This window comes from Leopardus geoffroyi, chromosome E1 (genome assembly GCF_018350155.1).
Source record: "Leopardus geoffroyi isolate Oge1 chromosome E1, O.geoffroyi_Oge1_pat1.0, whole genome shotgun sequence".
Classification (NCBI taxonomy): domain Eukaryota; kingdom Metazoa; phylum Chordata; class Mammalia; order Carnivora; family Felidae; genus Leopardus; species Leopardus geoffroyi.
Genome location: NC_059330.1, coordinates 23,059,267 through 23,086,017, shown reverse-complemented (window position 1 = coordinate 23,086,017; position 26,751 = coordinate 23,059,267). Strand labels below are relative to the sequence as shown.

At 47.2% G+C, this 26,751-nt stretch overlaps 2 protein-coding genes across 2 annotated transcripts; both read left to right on the top strand.

Moving 5' to 3' along the window:
* Positions 1-4,608: 4,608 nt before the first annotated feature.
* On the top strand, positions 4,609-11,355 carry CCL5 (C-C motif chemokine ligand 5). The gene is made up of 3 exons (XM_045490540.1): positions 4,609-4,754; positions 5,960-6,071; positions 11,091-11,355. The coding sequence occupies exons 1-3, from the start codon at positions 4,682-4,684 to the stop codon at positions 11,176-11,178; spliced, it is 273 nt and encodes a 90-aa protein (XP_045346496.1). The 5' UTR covers positions 4,609-4,681; the 3' UTR covers positions 11,179-11,355.
* A 1,431-nt stretch (positions 11,356-12,786) lies between these two features.
* On the top strand, positions 12,787-25,714 carry HEATR9 (HEAT repeat containing 9). The gene is made up of 15 exons (XM_045490541.1): positions 12,787-12,886; positions 13,998-14,047; positions 15,751-15,932; positions 16,192-16,318; positions 16,526-16,582; positions 16,775-16,831; positions 17,497-17,554; positions 17,905-18,035; positions 21,456-21,635; positions 22,256-22,348; positions 22,458-22,577; positions 23,649-23,722; positions 24,408-24,459; positions 24,897-24,983; positions 25,227-25,714. The coding sequence occupies exons 1-15, from the start codon at positions 12,799-12,801 to the stop codon at positions 25,605-25,607; spliced, it is 1,737 nt and encodes a 578-aa protein (XP_045346497.1). The 5' UTR covers positions 12,787-12,798; the 3' UTR covers positions 25,608-25,714.
* Positions 25,715-26,751: the final 1,037 nt, after the last annotated feature.

Here is a 26,751-nt window from a genome sequence, read left to right as displayed (position 1 = left end):
AGCAGCTCCCCCAGGCAGCGCCCTGTGGAGACAGGGCTGAGGGAGCAGCTACCTGGCTCCTGTGAGGAAACTGGGATTTGTATTTGTAAACAAGGACACAGGAGGGATGCAGCCAGGGAGCAACTCTCCAATTTGCAGATGGAAATAATCAAAGGAAATGACTTGGCCTCAGGCTTCCCTGGGATTCCCTGCTTTGGACATTTTTTTTTTTTTAAAGCAGCCAGAAAAACCAGAGCTGCGTCTACCCACCCCCCCCACCACCACCACCACCACCACCACACACACACATGGTTGTGTTGTGAGGGGAATTCCAGGTCTGAGAAAAACTTTGGAATCCAGAGGGAATGAGGTTTCACTTTCTTTGCCTGCCTTTGGTTTCCTAACATCACCGTCACCGTCACCGTGTGAAGCTGGGCAAGCAGCCAGCTGAGCTCAGGGAAAGAGGGAATGAAAGAGGAAAAGGGAGACTGGGCCAGGAAGGGGAGGGAGGGCTGTGCTAGGTGGAAGACAGCGTGTGTCTAGCTGTAGCGAGGAATGTGCTCACATGCAGGAGAAGTGGGGGCTGATGACAACCAGCTCCGTGGACTCGAGAGGCCTGTCAATGGGCCTGCTGGGTCTGTGAACCTCATTCATGCAAAATCAGGTGTGTGTGTCTGCGTAGGCCTCCACATGTTTATGGAAAGCATTCACAGCTCTCACCAGATTCTTTGAACATTTTTTAAAATGTTGATTCATTTTTTTTTAATGTTTGTTTATTTTTAAGAGAGAGACAGAGCGCGAGCTGGGGAGGGGCAGAGAGAGGGAGGGAGACAGAATACGAAGCAGGCTCCGGGCTCTGAGCCGTCAGCACAGAGCCTGAGGCAGGGCTCCAACCCATGAACCATGAGATCATGACCTGAGCTGAAGTCGGACATTTAACCGACTGAGCCACCCCAGCGCCCCACTCACCAGATTCTTAAAGGCTCCATCGCCCAACACAGGTTGGAACCAATCTTTCACTTCACACATGAAGAAACTGAGGCCCAGAGAAGGTAAGCAATCTGCTCGAGGTCGGCCCTGATTAGCAATAGCACTGTGTGTGAATCTAGCAATCCGACTCTAAAGAGCACAGGTACTCACTTAAGATGCTACAAGAAGTTATTAAGACTAAACCAGCATGAATTCAGCGCCTATCACGTCCTAGAGTTTGGTGGAAAGCAGGGGGAGAATACAAAAAATGACTAGAAATCAAAAATCGTAAGATGTTACTGTGTCCAGGGAGTTAAGAAAAGACCAGTGCCAAGGTGACTTACAATAAAGGAGGATATTTTTACTTGTTATTTTCACACACACACACACACACACACACACACACAGACACTCCAGAGGGCAGGTGTTTGACTTGCTCACCATGCTGTCTGCAGCATCTACAACAGTGCCTGGCTCACAGCAGTTCACAGGAACAGTTTACAGGTGAAGAAGGACTGACTGAGCAGGTGTAGACCAGACATACCGGCGGAAGGTGGGGGAAGGGCAGAGAGGGCTTCGTGATGTTTGTATCTCACCTTACAGTCTCCTAAGCACGTCCACAGTCATTACTCTCCTTGATCCTCTCAACCACCCATGTGTGGGTTACACAGACAGGCGTCCCTAGTTTTCAGGAACATAAAATGCTGGGTGAATCATAAGGATAGTTGCCATTCATTGAATACGCACCCTGCACCAGGTACCACACCATTTACTTTCCGTAGGCACTTTGATTTCCTCATGGAATCAGTACCTCAGAACCAAAGAATATACTGATTCCATGAGTCCAGATGTGATTTTGCACAGGAGGTAGTGAGGGGTAGAAATAGAATTGTAATTAAGGTCTTCCCCCTCTCTGGTCCCCACAATCCACTGGAACCACCAAAAGGAAAGAAACATACTCCTGACATACACATTGCCTATTCCTGCTCAGCAACACAACACCCTACCCACCCACCCACCCATTCCCACTACCTTTTACACACACACACACACACACACACACACACACACACACAACCAGAAAGGGTCATCAGGATATAAAGATGAGGATCATATTAGTCCATCTCTGGTTTCCCCTCACTTCTTACCTCAGCTAGTGTCCCAACTCAGCATATTTGGTATCCAGGAAAATACTTTGCTTTCTTCCTCAAAGAGGGAAACTGAGATCAGAAAAAGGAAACAGAAATGGAACTCACATGGAAAAACTGAACCTTAGCAGAAGTTTTAGGATTTCTCTAGAAATAGTGCAGTGTCATAGAAAGTCTAAGACTTGGGTTCAATGTCGAGTTCTACCACTTCAGACTATGTGACGTTAAGCACGTCACTTAACCTCTCTAAGCCTCCATTGACCCATCTGCTTCAAAATACACAGTTTCTGTGATAAAGCTCACTAATCATATCACTTGGGAGCCTGATCTACGCTGCTAAAAAGCCTAAAGTATAGAATATCCCAAAGGGACCGCCATTTTCTTACTCTTAATAATAACCTGATAATAATAGCTAATGTTATTAAGTACTTAATGTGTCAGGCATTGTACTAAGAGCTTTACAAGCATGAATACATTTATGGGAACTTAACTGTCTCAACAGCTGTGGAAGGGACCCTAATTATCATCCCTGGTTTATAGATGAGGAAACTAAAACCAGAGAGATAACGTAATTTGCCAAAGACTGTCTAAAAAATGGGAAAAATACCAAAGCCCCTGCTCTTGGCCACCAGGCTACACAGCTCCCCCCCACACATGTTTGGTAACTAAGGGAACTATGTGAGGGGAACAATTAAAACAGGCAGACCAGGGGCGCCTGGGTGGCTTGGTCGGTTAAGCGTCCGACTTTGGCTCAGGTCATGATCTCACGGTCCGCGAGTTCGAGCCCCGCGTCAGGCTCTGTGCTGACAGCTCAGAGCCTGGAGCCTGCTTCAGATTCTGTGTCTCCCTCTCTCTCTGCTCCTCCCCTGTTCATGCTCTGTCTCTCTCTGTCTCAAAAATAAATAAACGTTAAAAAAATTAAAAAAAAAAAACCAAACAGGCAGACCATTTGTATGTAGATAGATGAATGTCTCCAAAGTACTTGCAATGGGTTTCTTTAAATGAGATGGCCACATTTTTCAAAACTGTGTTTCTATTATAACCTAGTTCATGAGTCATGAGGAAGGAAGGAGAGGCTTCCTATGACAAGCTTAGAGTAGCACCTGGCACCAACTTGGGATGCGGTAACTGTTAGTGGCCTGATATAAGTCAGTGAAAAAGACTGGAGTCTGGTCATCAGAAGCACCCAGGTTCAATCCCACTAATCAGCCATGTGACTTTGAGGACCTTAATGACCTCTTCTATAAAATGAGAATAACCACCCTTCCTCAAAGTCACTGTGAGGAAGAAACGAGGTAAGGTCGTTCCCTTTTGGGTGATTCAGTCACCCTCAGATACCAAGTTACATATGTCACAAGAGCTAGCAAGAAAACATTCTAGAAGGTTGCATTTCTTAAGTTACACTTTTTAAAAATGTGTTTGCTTTTGTCGTTGTTTATAGACAATTTTCTCTTTGATAATTCAGATGTCAACTTGTCACTATTCTGAATTATCCAAATTAGGAATTGATGAAGATTTACTCTACCCAAGTCTTTGGAATGGAGTAAGGACCCTGTCTCTAATCAAGACCACTTCATGGATTCAGTTCAAGAATGCCCCCCCCCCCAACCACTAAGATTTTCACGTAAGCAGTACTGAGTAGGCAGAGCACTAAAACAGGAACCAGGGCACCCAGGTTCTGATCCCATTGTTCATTGGCTGTGTGTTCTTAGCAAGTTACTTCTCCTCCCCTCTGCAATTGAAGAACATGGAAGAAATAATCCCTAGGGTCCTCTGCAGCTTTCAAATTCTGTAAATTTTGTACCGAAGACGACCTTAGGAACGAGATGGGATCCCAGAATTTACAGATGAATGTCTTCATCTGTAAATGGGGGAAATGGGCACAATGAGAGTAAATGAGTTGACACCTGTAAAGCCTTTAGAATAGTGGCTAGCTTCCTTTGGGGCTATATGTCAGAGAACCCTCCCCTTCCCAATCAAGCACTTTATAAATAACACCCTTCCATGGATGAGAGGGGAAATACAGATCTGTAATGCAAGAGCAATTAACTTTGAAAGCAACCAAATAAACACCCAGTTGTTTCAAATCCGTTTTAACTTTGAAAGCAACCAAATAAACACCCAGTTGTTTCAAATCCGTCCTAACTGCCCTCTTCTGACCCCAAGGAAGCAGTGTCCTGACCTCTGATGAGGATCCCTACCCTAGAAGAGGAAGCTGAGGATGCCATCAAAGAAAGAGGTTTTCCACCACAAATGCCTATACTAGCTCTTCTGGACGGCAAATGGAGGTTTGCCCTGGAGGGCGGTTCTGGAGGAACCGATGAGCTCACTCTGGATCAGAGACAGTGAGGAGAAGAGAGAGCGAGCCTCAAATTTCCGGAGCCTATTTCAGTTTTCTTTTTCCGTTTTGTGCAATTTCACTTATGATATCAACCAGTGTGTGGCTACTGTTTTGGAAACTCCCCGTGGGGTGGTGCCCCCTCTACTGGCCTGACTATAAAGGGCCAGTCTGAGCTGCAGAGAATCCCTGCAGAGGATTCTGAGACAGCAGGTGGATCTCCCGCAGCCTCCACCCAGAAGGAACCATGAAGGTCTCCACAGCTGCCTTTGCAGTCCTCCTCACTGCTGCTTTCTGCGCTCCTGCCTCTGCATCCCCATGTAAGTCAAGTCCTGACCACTGCAGCCCCGGGGGCCAGACCTTCAGATTGGCCCAGACTTTGCCCTCTTTTCAACTGCAGTATTTATGCTGTCTGAACCCTATGATTTACATTCCTATATATTGCTTTACACAGTAAAGGATCTATTGTCCCTGATAGATCTCTAAGCCACTTCATGGCAGGGACCCTCTGCTCAACTTTTCTGTCCTCAAGGTCCACATCCAAGACCTTCGGGTGCTGAGTGTGGACTGATGCCAGAGGTATAAGCAGTCAGAGGTAGCCTAAACTGACCTCAAAACACAGCTAACTCATGCCTATCACCAGCAGGGTTTCTAAGAAACTTCTAAGCATTAGTAAAACCTTCCTGGGACAGTCATATTGTCCCCATTTCATAGATGGAAAAAGTGGGACTTGGGAGAGGATTTTTAAAAAATCTGGTACGGATCAATTATTAGGCTGATTGTTCTATATACCACATCCTTTAATATTTGAGGCTACTATTTGAGTGGCTGAGCTTGACTTACAGATGGGGAAACAGAGGCCCAGAGGAGTTAAGTAACTTGCCTGAGGTCACACAGCTTGGAAGTGGGGAAACTGGTGTTCAAATCCAGTTCTACCTGGCCCTTAAACATTCCTACTCTACTGGGAAATGGCAACTGACCCTTTCCAGGGTCATCCTGAATTAACGGACCAAGAAAAACTCCTCCTTCTCTGTTCTGAGCCCTTTTTACCATGCCTCAGCCAGAAGCTCCCAGGATGCAATACATATGTTCAGGCCCCTCTTAGGGGTTGAGGCTGAGCCATGAAGTGTGAATTTTGGAAACCTCCCTCTACCCCACCGTAGCTCTCAAAGAAAGCAACTTGTGAATCCATTGAGGATCCCAGGAGGGCAAGAATAAGGCAAAGTTCCCAAGACAAGCCAGGAGGAAGCCCAGCATGTCTGCAGAACTGAAGGCAGGGGGTTATGGTGCAGAGGGAGGGGTCCAAGCAAGACTCAAGGATTAGATAAGGGATTGCAGAGATCTTTTCAGTTTTCTGTTGGAATCCCCACTCTGCTACTACGTGCCCATGGCCAAGTGACCGTAGCTCTCCGAGCCTCAGTTTCAGCCAAAGGAGGGTAAAAGTCTATCCAAGATAACGTACCCAGCACAATACCCCATGTGCAATAGCAATGAACACAAGGGTCTCCTTTCTTTCTCCTCCCAGATGCCTCGGACACCACCCCCTGCTGCTTTGCCTACCTCTCCCACCCACTGCCGCTCACCCACCTCCAGGAGTATTTCTACACCAGCAGCAAGTGTTCCATGCCAGCAGTCGTGTGAGTCTCAGCCCTGAGACTGAGAGTGGGGGGAGTGGGGGGTGAGGAAGGAACACCTTTTGTCCCACAGCCAGTCCCCCACAGGAGCCCTCTAAGAGGATGCCCTATCCACTCCCACCCATCCTCCAGCTGCCCAAATAGCCACAGCTCCTCCCTCTGAGGCTTCAGGCCCCCCCACCGCTATCACACAGAATTAGACAAGGGGTCCCCAGGGGTCCTCCCCACTCTGATGCCCTGGATCAGGTCTCTGATCCTTAGAGACGTGACTTTTACTTTAACGTGATCTACAATGTTCCTGCGTGGAGAAAAGATCAATGTGGCCATCCCTCTCCAATTAAGAACCCCACATTCCCCCATATCTCACACCCAATCAAGTCCACCTACAACCTCAGAGGATCTAGGGAGGAGAGGTCAGAGGTCATGATCCTAGTTAGAGTGTATTTAAAAAAAAATTATCAGTTGGTGAAGAAATAATGACATGAGATTTTCCTTTTTTTAAATTTTTTTAAAAAAAAATTTTTTTAATGTTTATTTTTGAGACAGAGAGAGAGCATGAACAGGGCAGGGTCAGAGAGAGAGGGAGACACAGAATCTGAAACAGGCTCCGGGCTCCGAGCTGTCAGCACAGAGCCCAGCGTGGGGCTCCAACTCACGGATGGCGAGATCATGACCTGGGCTGAAGTCAGACGCTCAACCGACTGAGCCACCCAGGCGCCCCGAGATTTTCCTTTAAATGAAAACTAATACATTTAAAAAAAATTAATCCCTACTACCTAGAAGTGCCTGCTGTGTATCAAATGTCTTTGTGTGTTCTCTCTCAATTTCATGGTAACAACTCTGTTAGGTATGCATAATTTTCTCCATGTTTCAGACAATGAAACTGAGACCCAGGGAGGTTTGGGGACTTGCCCAAGGTTGCAAAGTAAGTGAGGGATAGAGACTGTCTTTGGAGCCTCCTCTTTCTACTATAGAAAGGTCAATAGTTGCTTTTGAAATTTAAGATGAGGGGCGCCTGGGTGGCTCAGTCAGTTAAGTGTCTGACTCTTGATCTCGGCTCCAGTCATGATATCACAGTTCGTAAGTTCGAGCCCCACATCAGGCTCTGTGCTGACCGTGCAAAGCCTGCTTGGGATTCTCTCTCTCCCTCTCTCTCTGCCCCTCCCCCACTTGTACCTTCTCTCTCTCTCTCTCTCTCTCTCTCTCTCTCAACATAAATACATAAAGTAAAAAAAAAAAAGAGATTTAAGATAAGAGACTTAAAGAATGCAAATGGGGCAATCAAGAACTTTCCTATATAACGGTGACGTTTTTTAATCCAAAAACTCCTGGGACACTTGCAAAGCTATAGGTATTCAGCATTGCCTTTAGTTCTGGTGCATCCTTTGAAGTCAGTGGTAATATTTAGCACTACTAATTTTATTTCTGCAGGCAAATATTTTTCAAAAGAAAACAATCCTTCTTTGAGCACCTGTTATGGGCAGCTAGAGATTAATAAAGCACCATCGCTGCCCTCATGGGACTCATTCTAATCCGAGGCAAAGACAGATGCAAAATGACTAGAGCAACCCTGAATAAAAACATTACAAAAGGAGAGCAGGAGCACATCCAACCTTGGGGTTGGAAGAAGGGACAAGTTTGCTGCAGAAGGTGCTGTTTGAGAAAAGCCTGAGGGACTGGGTACACTAGGCAGAGCGAATGTCGCCAAGACTCTCCTTTGGTTGATGCAGCATCCCTGTGTAGGAAAGCACTGGGACCTTGAGTGTCAGCACAATTACGCCAAAGCATCAGATTGAGTGTGAAGTGAGCTGGAAAGTCAGGTCCAGATAAGAAGCTGTTATGCTCATCCACACGAGCGGTACTGAGGCTGAACGGGACATGAAGGGAAGGGAAGGAGACAAGGGCCAAGTCGGCAAGCCCCGCCAGGTGATGTAAGGTCAGGAGCAAGGATGACAGGGGGGTTAAGGGTGACATGAAGGTTTTGACCCAGATGGCTGGAGAAGTGTGGAGCCCCCTAAAGTCTCAAGGGAGAGCTGTTTAAAAAGGAAAGAGCCAAGGTGGCAGCACAAAAACCCTGTGGCAATGTCCAGCACGGAGTGTGAGAAGGGGGTTTGGGAGCTAGGAAACAGTGCTGGCACTAGAGATAGGGCTTTTTTTTTTTTTAATTTTTAAAAAATGTTTATTTTTGAGAGAGAGAGAGACAGAGTGCAAGTGGGGGAGGGGCAGAGAAAGATGGAGACACATGGGGCCTGAACCCATGAACCTTGAAATCATGACCTGAGCTGAAGTCGGACACTCAACCGACTGAGCCACCCAGTCACCCCAGAATTTTTTTATATAGGAGGAAAGGGTCTCTTGATACTAGAGTGGCAATCTATAGCAGAATATTGGTGAGCACTGGCTCCAGAGCTAGTCAGTCTTTGTTAGAGTCCCAGCTCTGCCCCTAGGCAGTTGCAGGAGCTTGCATCCATCAGTTAACCTCTCTGAGCCTCCATTTCTTCGTCTGCAAAGTGGAGTGAAATAGGAGTTCTTCCCTCACTGGGTCAAAGTGAGAATAATGAAATGAAAAACGATATTAGAATATTCCCTGGCACACAGTTGTACCTGATATGTGTTAACTGCTCTTCCTCCTCCAAATATATGATTATATACATAGAAGTGACAAGTAAAACTTGATGAGTGAATGCAATTCATTCACTAACTCATTCAATAAACATCCATTAAGCCCTAGGCCCAGTGACTTGGGGCAGAAAAAACATAGAGGGGCGCCAGGGTGGCTCAGTTGGTTAAGCGTCTGACTCTGGACTTCAACTCAAATCATGATCTCAAGGTTTGTGGCGTTCAGGCCCCATATTGGACTCTGTGATGATGGTGCAGAGCCTGCTTTGGGATTCCCTCTCTCTCCCTCCCTCTCTGCCCCTCCCCTACTCATGTTTGCTCTCTCTCTCTCTCAAAATAAATAAACATTAAAAAAAAAAAAAAAAAAAACAGGGCACCTGGGTGGCTCAGTCGGTTAAGTGTCGGATGCCAGCTCAGGTCATGTGCTCACAGTTCGTGAGTTCGAGCCCTGCATTGGGCTCTCCACTGTCAGCACAGAGCCCACCTCAGATCCTCTGTCTCCCTCTCTCTGTCCCTCCCCCACTCTCTCTCAAAAATAAATAAAAACATTAAACACACACACAGAAAAGGGCAGCAATTTTGAGAACACCTGTTCTCAAGGGGCAGGTGAAGGTGGTTGCTCCCAAGAGAACAAACAGAAAGGCAGGAGGGAAATCAGGCAAGTAGGGGGTCCCCAAAATGGGGGCAGGGAGAGAAGCTTGGCCAGGAGGAGTTGTTCTTCAGTCTCACATTCTTTAGGAGGAAACGGAGGCCTGAGAAACAAACCCTCACCCCAAATATTTGTTTCCTGCCCTTTTGATTTCCTGGCCACAGGCTAAGGGGGCTGAGGCCAGAGGATAGCAAGTCTACAGGATTTCCTGTCTGACTTCTGGCTGAACAACGGCAGGGTCTTGGTCTGGCTCCCTCAGCACCCAAATCAGAAAACAAACACTAGGAGGCACGAGAGCCCACAATATTCTGTCTCCCCACCCCCTCCCTCTGCACACTAGAGCGGAAGAAAGAGAGATGGTCAAGGGGCTCTGAGTCTCAGAAAAGGAGAGGCAGCTTCCTTGAGAGCAAGCACTATTCAGGACAGAACCTAAAAAGAAACCAAGAAATCCTCGTTCTCACCAGACAACCTAAGCCTTCACTTTGAAAACATTTGGCCTCATAATGTTTGGAGAAAGGTCCAAGTAGACAGGGCTGGCCCAAAAGGAACATGTTAATTGGCACAGCACCGCTATCCAGGCCATGGTTTCCACCCCTGCACCCCTCCCCTGCTTCCCATAGAACCAGTATCCCAGCAAACAGATGAGACAGGCAGCTGGACCAAGCCCCAGCCCCACAGGCTTTGATACCTCCAACGCATGCTGTCAATACCTGTAGAGATAAGGCCTCTCGCATGTTATCAACACCTGTAGAGATAAGGCCTCTCGCTCTCAGAGGCCTCTGCATTCTGGCCAGTTAACTGGTAGAAGTGCTTTGACGCTGGCAATATCTGGGGACCTTCAACCTCTGTGAGCACGATGCCCAGTACAAGGACCTTTGGTGTCATGTTGGTCTGATCCATCCTAAAGAAGAGGTCCCATAACATTCCAATAATAATACATGTGTGGTATTCCAAAACTCCCACATACTAAGTTTCACGACAACAGTGCAAAGTAGAAATTATTTCTACTTCTATATTTTTAAGTTTATTTATTTATTTGGCGGCGGGGAGGGAGAGAGAGAATCCCAAGCAGGCTCTGTGCTATCAGCACAGAACCCAACTTAGAGTTCAATCTCATAAACTGTGAGATCATGACCTGAGCCAATATCAAGAGTCTAACGCTTAACTGACTGTGCCACCCAGGTGCCCCTCTCTATGTATTTTAGAGGTAAACAAATAGATTCAGAGGCCTTAAGTTATTTGCCAGGTTAAGTGGTAAAATCCAGACTCAGGTTCATGTCCTTTCATTCACCCCCACATGCGGAGATGTACTCATTTGTTGAGTATCTACCCTGTGCCAGACACTGTGTTATTTAAAGAAAAATCACGTTTACCACTTCTTATGTCTCACCTACTCAACTATCACTCAGTTCCTAGAAGACACCTCTTTGCTCTACATCTAGAGCACCCAGCACAGGGTCTGAGACAAAGAAGTTCAGAGAAAAGGCTAGTGGTTGACCAGCTCAACCCTGGACCCCTCAGACTCCATATCCCCTTTGCTCTCCAGGCTGCATATGTTTGTGTGGGAGTTAAAATGCACACAGATCTGCTTCTGGCTTGGAGCCATATGACCCAAGAGAAGAGGAAACATCCTTTCCTTAAAAGCTACAAATCCAATCTCATGAGCTTCAAGAATGCTCCACCCCAGTACCATTATCCCCAAACCTGGCTGTCCGGGTGCTGACCAGGTTTCATCCTGTTCTCTTCTCCCACAGCTTTGTCACCCGGAGGAAGCGCCAGGTGTGTGCCAACCCACAGAAGAAATGGGTGCGGGACTACATCAACTCTTTGGAGATGAACTAGGATGGAAGGCGCCTAGAACCTGAACTTGTGCAAAGTTTCCTGCTGCTTCTTGTTTATGTCCTAACTAGCTTGGGAAAGTCCCCACCCACCCCTACTCCCACTCCCTCCTGGGAGGGTGCATATTCCACCACTAAGCAGCAGTTATAAAAGCCTCCTCCATCTAAAGCTTCCAAGAATCCCTGAGGCTCTGCCTTGTGCGCAGAAAGTCTCTTGGCTCTGAGCTTCAGGCTGCAGCTCTGCCATCAGAAAGGAAGTCAGCATGTCTCTGGAGGCGAATTAGGGAGAAAGACTGGGCTTCCTGTGGCCAAAGCTCCCCTCGCAGCCCCTTCGCTGCAAAGGGCTGACTGGCAAATGTGAGAAATCAGCTTTCCATTAAAATTCTCGTCGCAGTTACCAAGCAGGCTCCTGGTTTGATTTTCAATATTTGACACTGAATTTAGTGGCCGTGTCTTTTAGTGACTTTTAACACACTTTTTTTGTCTTCAAGTATTTCTTTCTTAGGAGTTCAGATCAAATCTTTGTAGAATATTTCATAGTTTGGATCTGCCTGATCGTTTCCTCATAATTAGATCCAGGTTAAACATTTTGAGCAGGGACACCACATGGGTGCTGCTGTCTTAGTGCAGCACATCAGGGTACATGTCAGCTTACTGGTGGTCATGTGGAGTCTCATGGGCTTACTGGTGGTGATGTTGAGTCTGATGGCCTGGTGGCTCATGTTTTCTTGCCACAGCCAGCTCCCTGCTGTGTGCCAGGCACTATGCCAGGCATGGGGGGGTTGCGGAGGGGTGGAGAGTGGAGAGGTGAATGAGCCACAAGCCACAATCTTTACCTTTAGGCAGATTAAATGTATGATACACACCTAAAAGGAAGCAATTGTTCAAAAGGCTGTGGTCACACTGGGGTGGCGGTGGTGGAGGGGAAGGATACCACTGAAGGAGGTGAGGAGGGGGGCCCAGGCAGACAAAAGAGACTTGAGATGAGATAACCTTTAAATGAAATTGGAAAGATTGGAGAAACAGTTTAGCAGGTAGGAAAGGAAAGGACTTGCAGGTAGAGCGAACAACATATGCAAAAGTAGGAGGTCTGGAAGGCAGCTCGTCATGACACAGACAAAAGCCCAGTCTCTTGCTGCCAAGGAGGGAGGTGCGTATATAAAAGGGGCTTTCCCGTTCCTGCCATTTTCCTGGTGACTAATCCTAAGAACCACCCCTGCCCCTCACATGGGCTGATATGAGCTTGACAGTTCACCAAATGCTTTGACTCTCCTTCGCATTTATGCCTCACCTCAGCCCCTCTGACTCCCAGATGGACATGACTTTCCAGCTTTTCAGATGAGGAAACTGAAGCTCCTAGAGGTAAAGCGACTGGCTCAAGGCCACAGCCGTTAGATGCCAAGGGTTGGGGGCGGAGCTGGAGAATGGAACCGGAGTCTTCCATTTACCTAGGAGACCTGGTTGCTCAAAACATTCAGAAGCTTCTACCCACAGAAGCCCTGACTCCTCACCAATCCCTCTTGTGCCACAGAGGACAGGTCTCCCCCAGCTGTTCCCCCACATTCTCAACAGCCCTGTACTGCCCTGTCTGGGCTCCCTCTGGCCCCGCCAGGAGAAGAAGACGATGGCCTATGAAATATCAGCTGACATCCTTGACATCGCCACATCGATGTTCAAGTACCCATGGCTGGAGTACCCAGAGAGGACCAAAGGTGAGGCTGGAATACAGACAGGAACAGAGTCAAGGTGGGGCCTGAAAAGAAAAGCTCTCTGGCTCCCTCTCCCAGACACAGGTCTGGTGAGTTCAACAAATCCACAGGAAGGGTCAGGGCAGGCCATTGGACACTTTGATGGCTCCCCACAGCCTTCAAAGTGAGTCACCAGGGCCCTCGAAGATGGGACATCTGTGTGTTCCCCCAGCTTCTGCTCACCTCTCTGCACCCTGCTCTCTGCCCAATTCCCCACCTCCCAGTCTTTGAAAGAATTTGTTCCCTGAACCTAACACTCTTCCCCCTTATCTATCTGGCTACCCCCTATGTGGATTAAAGACTAAGCCTGTGTATGATCGCCTCTGGAAAACCTTCCCTGATCCCCACAGCCAGAGTAGGGGGGCCTTCATCTGTACCACCTGTGCCTGTATCTTCACATTTTTCTCCCTTTGTTAGTTACTAGTAAACAGTTGTCTCACCAGCTAGACCAGTGGTTCTCAAAGTGTGTTCCCAGGACAAACAGCATCAGTATCTTGTTAGAAATGCAAATTCCCAGCCCCCACTCCAGATCTACTGAATCTATACTCAGACTGAGTGCCAGAAATCTATTTTAACAAGCTCCCCAGATGATTCTATGGCACACTCAAGGTTGAGAACCACTGAACAAGACCTCTGTTTTTCACCATCAGCTGTACATTAGAATCCTCTGGGGAGGGGTACCTGGGTGGCTCAGTCAGTTAAGCTCCAACTCTTGGTTTCGGCTCAGTTCATGATCTCACAGTTCATGAGTTTGTGCCCTGCATCAGGCTCTGCGCTGTTGGGATTCTCTCTCTCTCTCTCCCTCCCTCCCTCCCTCCCTCTCTCTCTGCCCCTCTGCAACTTGTGCTCTCTCCCTCTCAAAATAAATAAATAAATATTAAAGGAAAAAACAATCCTCTGGGGAACTCTCTAAAATACCTAAGCCCTATCCCCAGAGAATCAAATTCAATTAGTCTAGCATAGGGCCGAAGCAGGTTAAAAGTTCCCCCCAATAATTCTAATACACAGTGTTCACTAAATGCTGAATAAGTGAATGCCTAAAAGGGTGATTCCTAGCCCACCATTTGTACCACAGAACTCAGAAAAGCCATGGCTCCCGTTCGCCTGCCCTTGTCCCGCTACCAGGTAAGACCCCTAACTTTTGCCACCCTGAGAACTTTGTTGAAGTAGGAGGGTCAGCAGATGGTCCCTTTTCATTAAGGTCGGTTCACAGAACCCTTACACACTCACCCCTGGGGCTTCCACTAACTCTGTGTGACCTTGGACAAGTCACTTTCCCTCCCTGAGTCGCAGGAGCTTCCTCTGTCACAGGCTCCCTGTCCTGCTCCATTTGTAGAGTTGCTACAACATATTATCTGTAAGGTCTGGGCTATGCAGGCAGTGCTTAATAATGAGTCATCATTATTCATTAACACAGGGATCCTCATAGTTATAGTTGCCAAATAAAATACAGGATGCCCAACTAAATTTGCATTTCAGATAAACAATGAATACTTTTTTAGTATAAATATGTCCCAAATAGGGTATCCAATACCTAAAATCTAAATTTAACTGGACGTCCTGTTTTGCATTTGCTTGGTTTTCACTAAATCTGACAACCCTGCTCATTGTGAATCAATACTACACTTTCTGAAAAAATGGCAAAGATTTGACAATCTTCACTATGATCTTCTCAATCACCAAACTGAAAACCACTGGCTGAAGCCCCTCTTCTTTGTTGCTCAAAGAACTGACTCTGAGGAAGATTGGAGAAGAAACAGGAATGAATCCAAGCCAAATCTGCAGAGAAAGCCCCTGACCTACACACAACCCTTCACTACAATCAGAGCTACAGTTTCACAACCATTTAAGAGATAGATTTTTTTAAGTTTATTTGTTTTGTGAGAGAACATGTGCATGAGTGGGGGAAGGGCATAGAGAGGGAGAAAGAGAGAGAATCCCAAGCAGGCTCCATGCTGTCGCGTGGAGTCCAACACGGGGCTCGATCTCATGAACCCTAAGATCATGACCTGAGCCAAAACTAACGAGCACTTAACTAACTGAGCCACCCAGGCACCCCTAAGAGATAGAGTATTTAAAGAAATTCTGCTTTTCCAATGACACTGTTAAATTCCATGAGAGCAGGGTAACACCTGCCTCCCCAGCACCTAGGACAATGCTTGGCACTTAGCAGGTGCTCAGTAAGTACCTGCTGCATGCCTGAATGAAGGAGCAGTAGCCTGTCTTTTCCCCTCTTTACTCCACATCTGCCTCTCCCCTTGCCTTTCCCATCTCCTTGCCCTGATGGCCTTCTCAAAGTGCTCTGAGATCCTCAAATAACCAAACTGTGTACTAAGACTGGTTTACAGATCAACAATGGCTTCACAATCTTTATCCCATTTGTCCTTTGCAACAACGGTACAGAGAGAACAAGGATTATTAGCTCCACTCTGCAGATGAGAAGACTGAGATCTTGGTGGGTGAAGTAACTTGCCCAAGTCACACAGGGTAGGGGTAGAAGTCCCAGACTCTAGCTCAGATGAGAGACTGAAGGGTGTCTCTCTTACCTAGTCCCTTTTTTTTTAATGTTTATATATTTTAAGAGAACGAGAAGGGGAGGGGCAGTGAGAGAGGAAGAGAATCCCAAGCAGACCCCAGACTGTCAGCACAGAGGCCTACATGCGGCTTGATCCCACGAACCATGAGATCATGACCTGAGCCGAAATCAAGAGTCGGGATGCTTAACTGACTGAGCCACCCAGGCATCCCACCTAGTCCCTTCTTATCCTGGTCCTTTTCCTGGCTGAGGAACACCCCCCTGCCACTGCTGTGCCACTCACACCCCCCAGATGCCAAAGGAGGAGTTTCCCCCTAGCCCAGAGTGCTGGAGGCAGCACCCAAGCAAGCCACATTCAGTGCCTTACTGCTACTTCAAGAAACCTGAGGTCTACACACACTGGCACATCCTATACGATAAGCGACAAGAACAGGAGACCGAGAAGATGCTGCGGAAAATGAGAGATCACCCTAGGTGTGTTTTGACCTTTCCTATTCTCCACACCCTCCACACTTCCTGGGAAAGAGAAGAAGGAGAAGGTAGGAGTGGGAGAGGGGGTGGGGCAAGCCCAGCTTATAGATCCCAGAGAGGACCCTGGGGTAGGAGGAGGCTCATCCGTCTTCCTCTGGTCCCATCTCTGAGCTGGGTTGAGGATCAAGGGCAGAGGAGAGTTTGTGAAGTAGGAGGGAGGGAACAAGGGGTCCAAGGCCAGCCTGTGCAATTTCTCACACAGGCAACTCAAAGAGGGCACCCCCATCCAAAAATTCCATCTCCCTATGAGCAAGCTGACTATACAATCTCAGATGGGATCCAAGCCCTCAGACCCTGCTGGGGACCCCCTGAAGTGGCAAAGATTAAAGGTCAGGGACCACGGTGGGAGGGAGAATGGGGAGACTCCCTTTGTGGGTGTCCTTACCTTGGGCTCACATTATCCTTCAGCCCTCAGTCCCTGCCTGCAAAATGGAGGGAGGAAAGGAAAAGGGACTGGATTGGATGAGCACCTGTTTGAAGTTCTACAACTATATTTATCCCTTTCTTCCTTTCCACTGGCTCCCTTGGATGGGCAGGAACTCACAAAAAGCCTGGAATCTCCCAGAGAGCCTGAGCAATTCTATGCAGCACAGGTGAGAGGTGGCAAGGGTGGTGGGGCATAGTCACAGGAGCTAGCTGAGCTGGGGAGGAGAAAGATGCTTGGGGGAAGAAGTGAGGGAGGGAGAAGGTATTCCAAGGCAAAACTCCAGCTGTATCCAAAGGACAGTAACTCATAGGGGTGCTGCCTGAGGGCTCTTCCCTTTCCTCCACCCCTATTCCTGCAGGCTCTGGGGTGCCTGGGCGTCAGTGAGCAGTTTGTCATGGAGGCACTATGGCAGGTGGTGAGTCTGAGTCCACATGAAGCTCATGAGAGGAGGAACAGGGTCTGAAGTGTGTAGAGCACGGGCACATGGGCACAGACAAGGCTTGCCAGGGTGCAACGATGCTGGGTCAGATGCAGTGAGGAGAGCTGCCAGTGTGCAGCATGCACTATCTCATGCCCTTGGCTTCTCTGAAGGACAGCTTAATGGGGATGGAGGAATGTGAAGGTCCCCTTTGTCTAACAGAAAGACCCTCAACTGAAAAGCCAGGAAAGAACTTGGACTGAGTTCATTCTCTACCTTAACTGATTTAATCCCCCGTGTTTATATGCCAATTTATAATGGGGAACATGCTTTCTTGTCCATATTCTCATTTAAATCTTACCAACTAGGAATAGGTGTTAGTATCTGCACTTTTCTAAAGATAAATGGAAGCTCTGAGAGGCCAGGTGACTTGCCCAAGGCCACATGGCTACTAGATACCGGATAGGGATTTGAACGAAAGTCTTACTCCCAAGTTGTGTTCCTTCCATTGCACCTCCCTGCCTGTACTCTATGTTTGAGCATAGACAGGTCACTCTCTAGACTTGGTCTCCTCGTTTGTAAATGAAAAGTTAAGATGATTCGGAAAGCTCTGACATTCCATCAACTTATGGCATGTTTCCACCACCTGCCTCTTAAATCAGGCCCAAACTGGTTCAGAGAAAGTGAAGTCTGAGGCCTGTCGAAGCCTGGCCCTCCTGGGTGAGTATGTCCTCTCCCTGGGGCGGGTGGGGGGGGGGGGGTGGGGAGAAGTAGGGAAAGGTGACAAAGGAAGCAGAGAAGCTCCTTTCCCCTTTGAGTAAGGAAAGTCACTTCAGCCTAGCACTGTGGGCAGAGAGAGGAAAGTGGGGTGAAAAGAGAGAAGAGACTGGAGGGAGAGAGAGGGCCCCTGGAACTGCAGCCATGCATGAGTGTCCTGAGAAGATGGGTAACACCTCAGGACCTAGTACTTAGAACTTCTGTCTTGAGGGCACAGTCGAGTCAAATGAATCCTGGCAGAGAAGAACAGTCCCTGAGGCTCTGCCCTGACCTGAGGACCCTCCCTGTCCAAGGTTGCCTGAATAAGCACGTGATCCAGGTTCTCATCACACAGTTGAAGGGGCAAAATGAGGAGGAAAGGATGGATTCTCTGACACGGCTACGAGTGGCTCTCAACTCCCAGGCTGCTGTCCCCAAAGACAAGGTGACTGGGAGGAGAGTCAGTAACTGGGGCAAGGTAATTGATGGTGTTGGCTGGGGTTAGGTCAGGGAGAAGGTAACCCGGCTCCTAGCCTTGATGGGAGAAGACACTGTCTTTGTGGAGTTCCCTGTGGAATAGCTTCCCTGCACAGAAGCACTGGCATAGCCACTTCGTGGTCCCACGAGCTCTGACAAGCCAGCTTTCAGAGCCGCAGTTTGTTCATTTCTAAACTCTTGACAGTAACTACACTCATCGTGGTGAGCACTGAGTAATGTACAGAATTGCTGAATCACTATATTGTACACCTGAAACCAACATAAAAATTAATGGATTAGGGGCACCTGGGTGGCTCAGTCAGTTGAGTATCTGACTCTTGATTTTGGCTCAGATCATGAAACCAGGGTCGTGGGATGGAGCCCTGTGTCCTGCTCTGTGCTGAGTGTGGAGCCTGCTTGGGATTCTCCCTCTCTCCCTCTGCCCCTCTCCCTAGCTTGCACTCTCACCCTCTTTCTAAAACTAAAAACCAATAATGGATTAAACCAATAAATAAAATGAAGATAGTAATTATAGCAATGTTGGGAAGACTAAATGCAATAATGTAGGTGAAGCATCTAGTTCAACGCCTGTGCTTTTTAAGTGGTAATCATTATCATCCTTAAAAACCTACTAAAGATAAAACCTCTCTCAAGAGGGGAAAGGGATCAAGAGTCTGTTGACACTAATCAAAATTTTTCCCCTTTTAGGATCCTCTTACTTTGATCCCATCACTGTTCCACGTGAAGTAGAATTCATCATCCATCCATTTACTCAACAAATATATATTAAACAGCTATCACATGCCAGGCACTGTCCTAGGCCCTTGAGATACATCAGTGAACTAAACAGGCTAAGATCCCCTGCTCTTGTGGAGCTTACCTTCTAGTCGAGGAGATATTTAATAACCAATAAACTTAATTATATAGTATGTTACAGGTAACCAGTGCAGTGGAAAAATTACATAGCAGGGTGAGGATGATCAGGAATGCCAAATGGGGACAGGAACAGGTCGTAGTTTTAAACCCAGAAGGGAGGGAAGGCCTCATTTAGAAGGGGTCATCTGAGCAAAGACATAAAGAGTGTCAAGGCATTAGCCTTGCAGGTTATCTGAAAGAAGGCATTCCCGGCAGAAGGACCAATCAATACAGAGACCCTGAGGCAGGAGCGTGCTTGGATGGTCAAGGGACAGCAAGGAGGCCAGTGTGGCTGAAGCGGAGTGGGAATAGAGAAAGCAGTAGGAAATGAAGATATGTCAAAGTAGTAAACAGGAGACTCAATTATACTAGATCTAGATCTACTAGATCCACTAGACTAGATCATACTAGGTCATTGCTTTCTGGACGACTTTAGTATTTGGGCTTTTCACTCTGAGTGAAGTAAGAAGCCATTACACATTTTGAGCAAAGCAGTGACATGATCTAGCTTACATTTCAAAAGGTTCACTATGACTGCTGTTCTGAGAAATATGGGGAGGTGGGGGTGGGGTGTCAGGTGTAAGTAGAAAGACCAATTAGGGGCTACTAAAGCGATCCTGGTGAGATATAATGGTGGCGTGGACCACGGTGGTTGCAGTGGGGCTAGTAAAATTCTGACAGGTAGAATGTGAACTATAAAAGACAGTGAGGAAACAAGGATGAAGCCAAGGTTTTGGGCCTAGCAGCTGAAGGATGGAGTTGTTATCGACTAAGATGGAGAAAGCTGCAGGTGGAACAGGTTTGAAGGTAGTATCGGAAGTCCTGTTTTGGACAAGTTATGTTTGAGATGTCTATTGGACCTCCAAGGGAGACAGCAGGTAAACAGTTGTATGTACAATTTGGAGTTTAGAAGTCTGAACTAGAGAAAGGAATTTATAAGTTGTTGGCATACAGACAGAATTTAATGTCATTCAATTAGATGAGGTCAGTAGAGCCAAGAATCAAGTCTAGGGGCATCCCAACATTAAGAGCTCAGGGAGAAAAGGAAGAACCAGGAAATAATGATAGGTGGCCAATAGGTAGGAAGACAACTCAAGAGTCTTGAGATTCTGAAAATCAAGTGAAAAACATATATCAAGGAAACAAATCAACTGTATCAAATAATATAAGGACTGAGAATCAATACACAGATTAACTATGCAGGAATCCTTGAATATCTTAACAAGAACAATTTTGGTGGGGGTGGTTATAGGTCTGACATAATGAGTTTAAGAGTGAACGGGAGGAAAGAAATTAGAGATGGCAAGAATGGACAATTTTCCAAGTGTTGTTGGAAAGGGCTGTAGTTGGTACTGGGGGTGGATTTTAGAAAAAAGAAAAATAACAGCATGTTTCTATTCTAAGGGATAATGATCCAGTAGTCAGAAAAATGATAATTTTGAAGGGAGAAGAAAGAGTTGTGCACAAATGTTCTTGATTTGGTGAGAAGAGATGAAATCTAACACACAAGTAGAGAGATTGACTTTAGATAGATGGTCAGAGTACCCAGCAGTAAGAGAAAGGGAAGAACATATAGGTGCAGGTGTTGAAGGTTGGATAGAAATGGTGGTTAGGTGTCTTTGGAACTTCTTTTCTAGTTGCTTTTATTTGCTCAGTAAAGAAGCAAGGTCATCAGCTGAGAATAAGAACAGAGGAAGAAGTGTTAGAGGTTCCAAAAGGACAGGGTGTGAATCAGGAGAGGGAAAAAGACTTGCCCAAGGAAAAACAGTATGGTTACTAGGTAGGACTAAGGGTCTACGTGAGGTTTCAAGATCAGCCATCATGACTGTGGGCTTTTCTCCAGAAAGTACAGGCACAAAGTGGGAAGTTGACTACAATGAAGCAAGAAGAGGTAAAGAAGTTGAGTGAGGCAGAGAAGTGACTATAGTAGGACCATGAAGTTTAAGCTGGGTAGAGAGTGAAGAAAATGAGCAATAAAAAGGTGCTCAGTGAATTGTTAATCCTTGTGGAGTCCAACAATTACTGGCATCAGGAAGTTAGCTGGAAAGATAAGCAGTGATGGTCAGAGAGTGGGATCCATAAAATGGAGATCATGGAGAAGCCGTAGTAATGGGTAATGATAAAACCCTGAGAATTAGGGGCTGACACAGAATGAAGGACAAGGTTATTGGATAGCAGGAGTAGGATCAATGGCATGTATATTTTTTAAATGTCAGGAACTAAGACAGCAGAAATGTTAAAGAGAATGACATCCATCCATCCAGGATGGATGTCATAGAGAAATGAAGGGATATGACCTAGGAGCATGTGGATGACAGCAAAAATAAAGGGACATGGGTAAATTAATCTGATGACATGAGATTCATTTTAGGGAGGAAGAAGAATGCTCTGGAAGTAAGAGTGAACTGCCCTCTTAACAATGTCTGGATGAAGATATAGTTCCCCTGCCTATTTCACTTCTTGTCTCCCTCAGAGAACTCAAGTCGGGGATGAAGAGAAGTTGGTGCCTGTTCTGCAGATGCTGATGAAGTCATCGAATGAAGCAGCTGTGGAGGCAGCCTTGTGCTTGGGTTTCCTGAGGCCCTGCAGCAAAATAGCCCAAGAGTTCTTGCTGCAATGCCTAAGCCAAGGGTCCAAAACCCAGCGGATGAAGGTGTGAGGGGCAGAAGGCTGGACTCCCTGGGGAGTGCTGGGGACCAAAGGCCAGTGCTGACTTTGGTACAGTTTGGACCCCGTCATACTCAACCAAAGAAGCTTCAGCAGGGAACACTGTGGGGTCCTCTGTGTGTCTGTGAATATGTATATACATAAGTATGGGGTCACGTAGACATAAGCGTACATGCATATGTCTGTGTATGTTTGATTTGAAATAGTGTTCATTTTAAATGTGCACATATGTGGGGCTCCTGGGTGGCTCAGTCGGTTAAGCGTCCGACTTCGGCTCAGGTCATGATCTCACGGTTCATGAGTTTGAGCCCCGTGTCGGGCTCTGTGCTGACAGCTTGGAGCCTGGAGCCTGCTTCACATTCTCTGTCTCCCTCTCTCTGCCCCTTCCCTGCTCATGCTCCGTCTCTGTCTCAAAAATAAAAACATTAAAAAAAAATGTGCACATATGTGCACACATGAACTCATGCTCTCACTCAAGAGGCCAAGAGGCAGGAGAATGGACCCCAACTGTTCCCTGTGAGTTTTAGGCTCAGCCCTCAAGCCTACCTGGCCATCCAGATGCCTCTTGGCCCTGTACACCCCATCCCACCTGCCTGCCCCCCACAGGCACTTAGGATGCTGGTCAAGATGATGCATGTACACTCAGCCACAGTCATCAGGGCCATCCTAGACCAGCTGTGCTCTTCTAGTGTCCTGGAGGTAAGGTCTAAGGCTACCTAGCACCCTTCCTTCTCCAGCAATAGGATGGGAATGATGAAGAGGGATGATGAAGAGTCTATCCTTCATACCTCCCCACCTCTGCCCTTAGCACCGCTTTGAAGCCACCCAGATGCTCAAGACCATTGGACTGGAAAAGATCCAGGCACAAGGGCTGGAGGGATTCACATTTGACCTGCTCTGGAGGAAGACTTACAATGAACCTTTCCTTGTGAGACCAAAGCTCCCAAGCCCAGGCAACCCAAACCTGTCTCCTCTCCCTTCTCTGAAGACCTCCCTGACTTGGCTCCCATCACACTGCCCCAAAACGTATCACATTCACTCTAACGCATTCCCTGTTCCCCTAATGCAGCCCATGTTTTCAAGCCACCTTGCCTTTGCAAGGGAGGCAGTTCTCTCAGCACAATGACAAGTCAACCCTCCCTCCCTCTGCAAGGTGAAAACTATCTCATGCTATTATTCACTCCCTCCCTCCTTCTGCCTGTTATAATACCATTGCTGCTGCAAAGCCAGTCCAAACACCTCCTATGGAAAGCTTTCCCAAATCACCTCCACCAGAATCAACCCTGCATTCCTCTGTGTTCCTTTGCTTTTATCTCTATTGTACCTTGTTACAGAACCAGCCACAGAACTTCCAAAGCCATTTTTCTGAAATGTAAATCAGATTGTGTCTCACTTCTGCATAAAATTTTTCAGTAGCTCCCCAGTGCCCTCAGAATGCCTTACATTGCCCTTCACCACCCAAGGCCTGCTCACCTCTCTAGCTTCAGCTTTCCCCACTCCCACTCACGGCCACACACCAGCTATGCTTAAGATCACCCTGTCCTGGTTTATACCTGCTATCTCAGTGTAACTCCTCAGAGTGCCCCACTCTGAAGAGTCTCGGTGTGGTCACCTAGCTACGCTGAACTCCTTTTTGTTTCCTAACCTCTCTGTGCTCTCTTGCCTCTAGGCTTTTGTACATGCCCTCCTCTCTGCCCCAAAATCTCCCACCCCCACCCTTTTACTGGTTAACTCCCATCCACCTTTCAGGCTGCAGCTGAGGCATTGCTTCCTCCAGAACATCTTGCTGGTACCCAGACTGAGGAGGCCCTATTTTCACCCTATACTTAGCTCATTTGTAACACTTACCACAGTAGTGTACATGTCTACTCACCCGCACGCTTCCCCTACCAGACCTCAAGGCAAGGACCATACATAGCACAAGGTAAAGGTTTGTGAGCATTTAAAGGCACACTCCTGCATTCCTTTTCTCTACTGTCCCACCTTAATCCTTCTTCAGGCTATGAGGCAGGCTGTGGCTGAAACTGTGGAAGAGCTGAAGATGAAGCCTACGATGATGAACCTGGTGGAGGCGTGAGTGGCTCAGGCTGGCAGAAAGGGGCACAGGGTCAGAGAGACCTGAGAATCTGATCCCAGTTCTCTTGCTTGTGCCCCTGGCCAAGTTACTTTGACCCCTGGGATTTTCATTGGCAAAAGGGTACTGCTAATACCTACCACTCAGGGCTGCTATAAAATATAAAACATAAAAGCTCGAATTAAGATGAGGACATGAAAGGGACCTGTAAAAGGTAGAGTTCTGGGGGCACCTGGGTGGCTCAGTCAGTTGAGCTTCCGACTTCGGCTCAGGTCACTATCTCATGGTCTGTACGTTTGAGCCCTGCGTCGGGCTCTGTGCTGACAGCTCAGAGCCTGGAGCCTGCTTCAGATTCTGTGTCTCCCTCTCTCTCTGACCCTCCCCCACTCATGCTCTGTCTCTGTCTCAAAAATAAACAAACATTAAAAAAAATAAAAAAATAAAAAGGTAGAATTCTGGACAGATGCAAGTCCTAATTGTCATTTGGTACCTCTTGGCAAATTGTAGTATCTGCCTTTCCCTTCCCAGCCCCTTTCCTAACCCAAGAAACAAGAGGGAGAAATTGATGTAATCAGCATCACTCTCTGGCCTTGTGCTCGATTCACTCTGGGCTGTCAGAAGAAACAACCAGCCCTCCTCCTCCTACCCTCTAACTGGATAACACATTCACTTCCTTTCACACAGGCAACTAATGAACTCAAATGCCACTGCACGCCAGGAAGCAGTCATCTCTTTGGTAAGGCCAGCCCTGCTTCTCTGACCAGATATATTGATGGCAAGGGGAGTAGGCAATTGAGGGCAGTTACTTCAGGGAAGAAAGGACTGTAAAGTTTGGGGAGGTTTGGTGGTTTATATTAGAGTTCCAGCCCTACCACGAATTCAGCAATGACCTTTTCTTCAGGATGGGAAGTAGGTGGGATAAGGGACAGGAGATGGGTATGAGAGGCATTGCTTAGGTATTGCAGAAATTGTCTTGACTCTTTCTGGTGAACAGTATGTACTGGAACCCAATACGGTGGCCCCAAAAGGGAAGGAAAGGGATACACCTCAGCCGGGAAGCCACAGCTCCCCCTCTCTCCAGGCCACAGGGTCACCATGGAGACTAGAATGGAAAAGAGCGCAGGTGGGGTATCTTCCTAGGCTGACTACTTAGGCACATTCTGCCTCTGCCAGGGCGTCCTGGGGATCCACAGCCCACAAGTGTTCCACTTGCTGTTGGACATGCTAGATGCGGAAAAGAGCCAGGCTGTGAAGAACAGTGTAAGGCATTCCTGCCCACCTCTTCTTCTTCTCTACCCTTCCTCCAAGCCTCTCCCATCCATCCTTACCACTTGCTCTTTGTCAGGAGGGAGGAAAGGGAATAAGCCCTCACACACTATACCTTGACTTCATTCCGTGGGACCCCAGTGGCCTGTGGCCAGAGCACCCCCTCACTGGGACACCCCCTCCCCTCCCAGCCTTAGCCTGAAGTAAACCAGCCATAGGACCTTTGTTTCAATGCAGCTACAAGAAACATTAACTCTCCTGGCCTCGACTGATCCTTGGATCCAAAACAAGCTAAAGAACAAGGTTATCTTTGTATATGAAGCACCTAAGACCAATGAGGAGGCAGAGCCTACAAGGTTCCGGAAAGACCCTGAGAACCCAGAAGAGTTAAATATCCAAGACTTTCAACTAGCACAGCTGAACCCCTTGTTTATTGCAAAGTCCAGAGCCACATCAGACCAACAGAAAAAGCTGAGTGCCCAGAGAGAGTCTGCCTTCTATCTCACTTCTACCTTCCCAACATGTTTCTCTAAACCAAAACACAAGGCACAGGCCACAGGGCCCTGGGTGTCAGGGATCAGGAAGCAGCTCCAGATCCTTGCTAAAACCTCTAAATAGGTCAGTTCTTTGGGCCTAGCCCCCATTCTCTTCCTGATGTTACTTCTCAGGTTCCCCTGGGAAAACAACCTATACTTATCTTCCATGAATAAATGAGTGTCACTCTACCTACCACTGCTGTTCCTTTTGTCAGAGGCTGCACTGAAACTCCTGTCTCCACACTCTTGGTTAAGTGTTATTTATTTTTCATTTGTTTCAACCGTTTATTTATTTTTGAGACAGAGCATCAGCCGGGGAGGGGCAGAGAGAGGAGAGACAGAATCCAAAGCAGGCTCCAGGCTCTGAGCTGTCAGCACAGAGCCCGACCTGGAGCTTGAACCCATGAACCGTGAGATCATGATCTGAGCCAAATGATCTCAGACGCTCAACCGACTGGGCCACCCAGGTGCCCTGAGTATTAATTCACTCAGTCACATGTCCTTCTCAAAAAGGGAAAGAGAAGACAGAGACAGAGCTGTTCCAATGGCCAGTCTGCCTCCCTAAATCAAGCCCTTGTCTATACCCAGAATTTGATGAGCTTCTGCCCAGAATGGGCTGCAAACAGGAAAACTAGAAAATCCTGCAAAGCTGGACTCTTGGGCCATTTCCTCTTACTAAATTGCCCCCTAACCATTTCCCAGGGTTAGGAGATAATGAGGCTGTAATCAAGACCAGCCATCTTCTCTCTCTTCTCCTACACTTGCTTTCTGCCTTCCTCAGAGCCATTCCCTGTGACAGACTCTCTCTACTCTTGAAAACTGCTTCAGTTTCTCCCTTATTTGTACTAAAGGCTTCAGTTTCCCTTTACCTATAGGACCTGCCACACCAATCCCAACAACCTACAAAAGGAAAAGCCTAGGAGTGAGTGGGTGGCTCAGTTGGTTAAGCATCCGACTTGATTTCAGTTCACATCATGATCCCGGGATCTGTCAGCGCAGAACCTGCTTGGGATTCTTTCTCCCTCTCCCTCAAAATAAATAAATTAATGTTAAAAAAACAAAAACAAAAAAAGGAAAAGTTCAGACTTTGGAGTCAGACAAATCTGAAATTGAATCCTAAGGTCCAGGGTCCATCACTTACTTGATCTTTGACTTTGGACAAGTTAATCTATTTCTTCGCCTATAATAAAATGAGAATAATCCATACTACTTGAGAGAACTCCTAT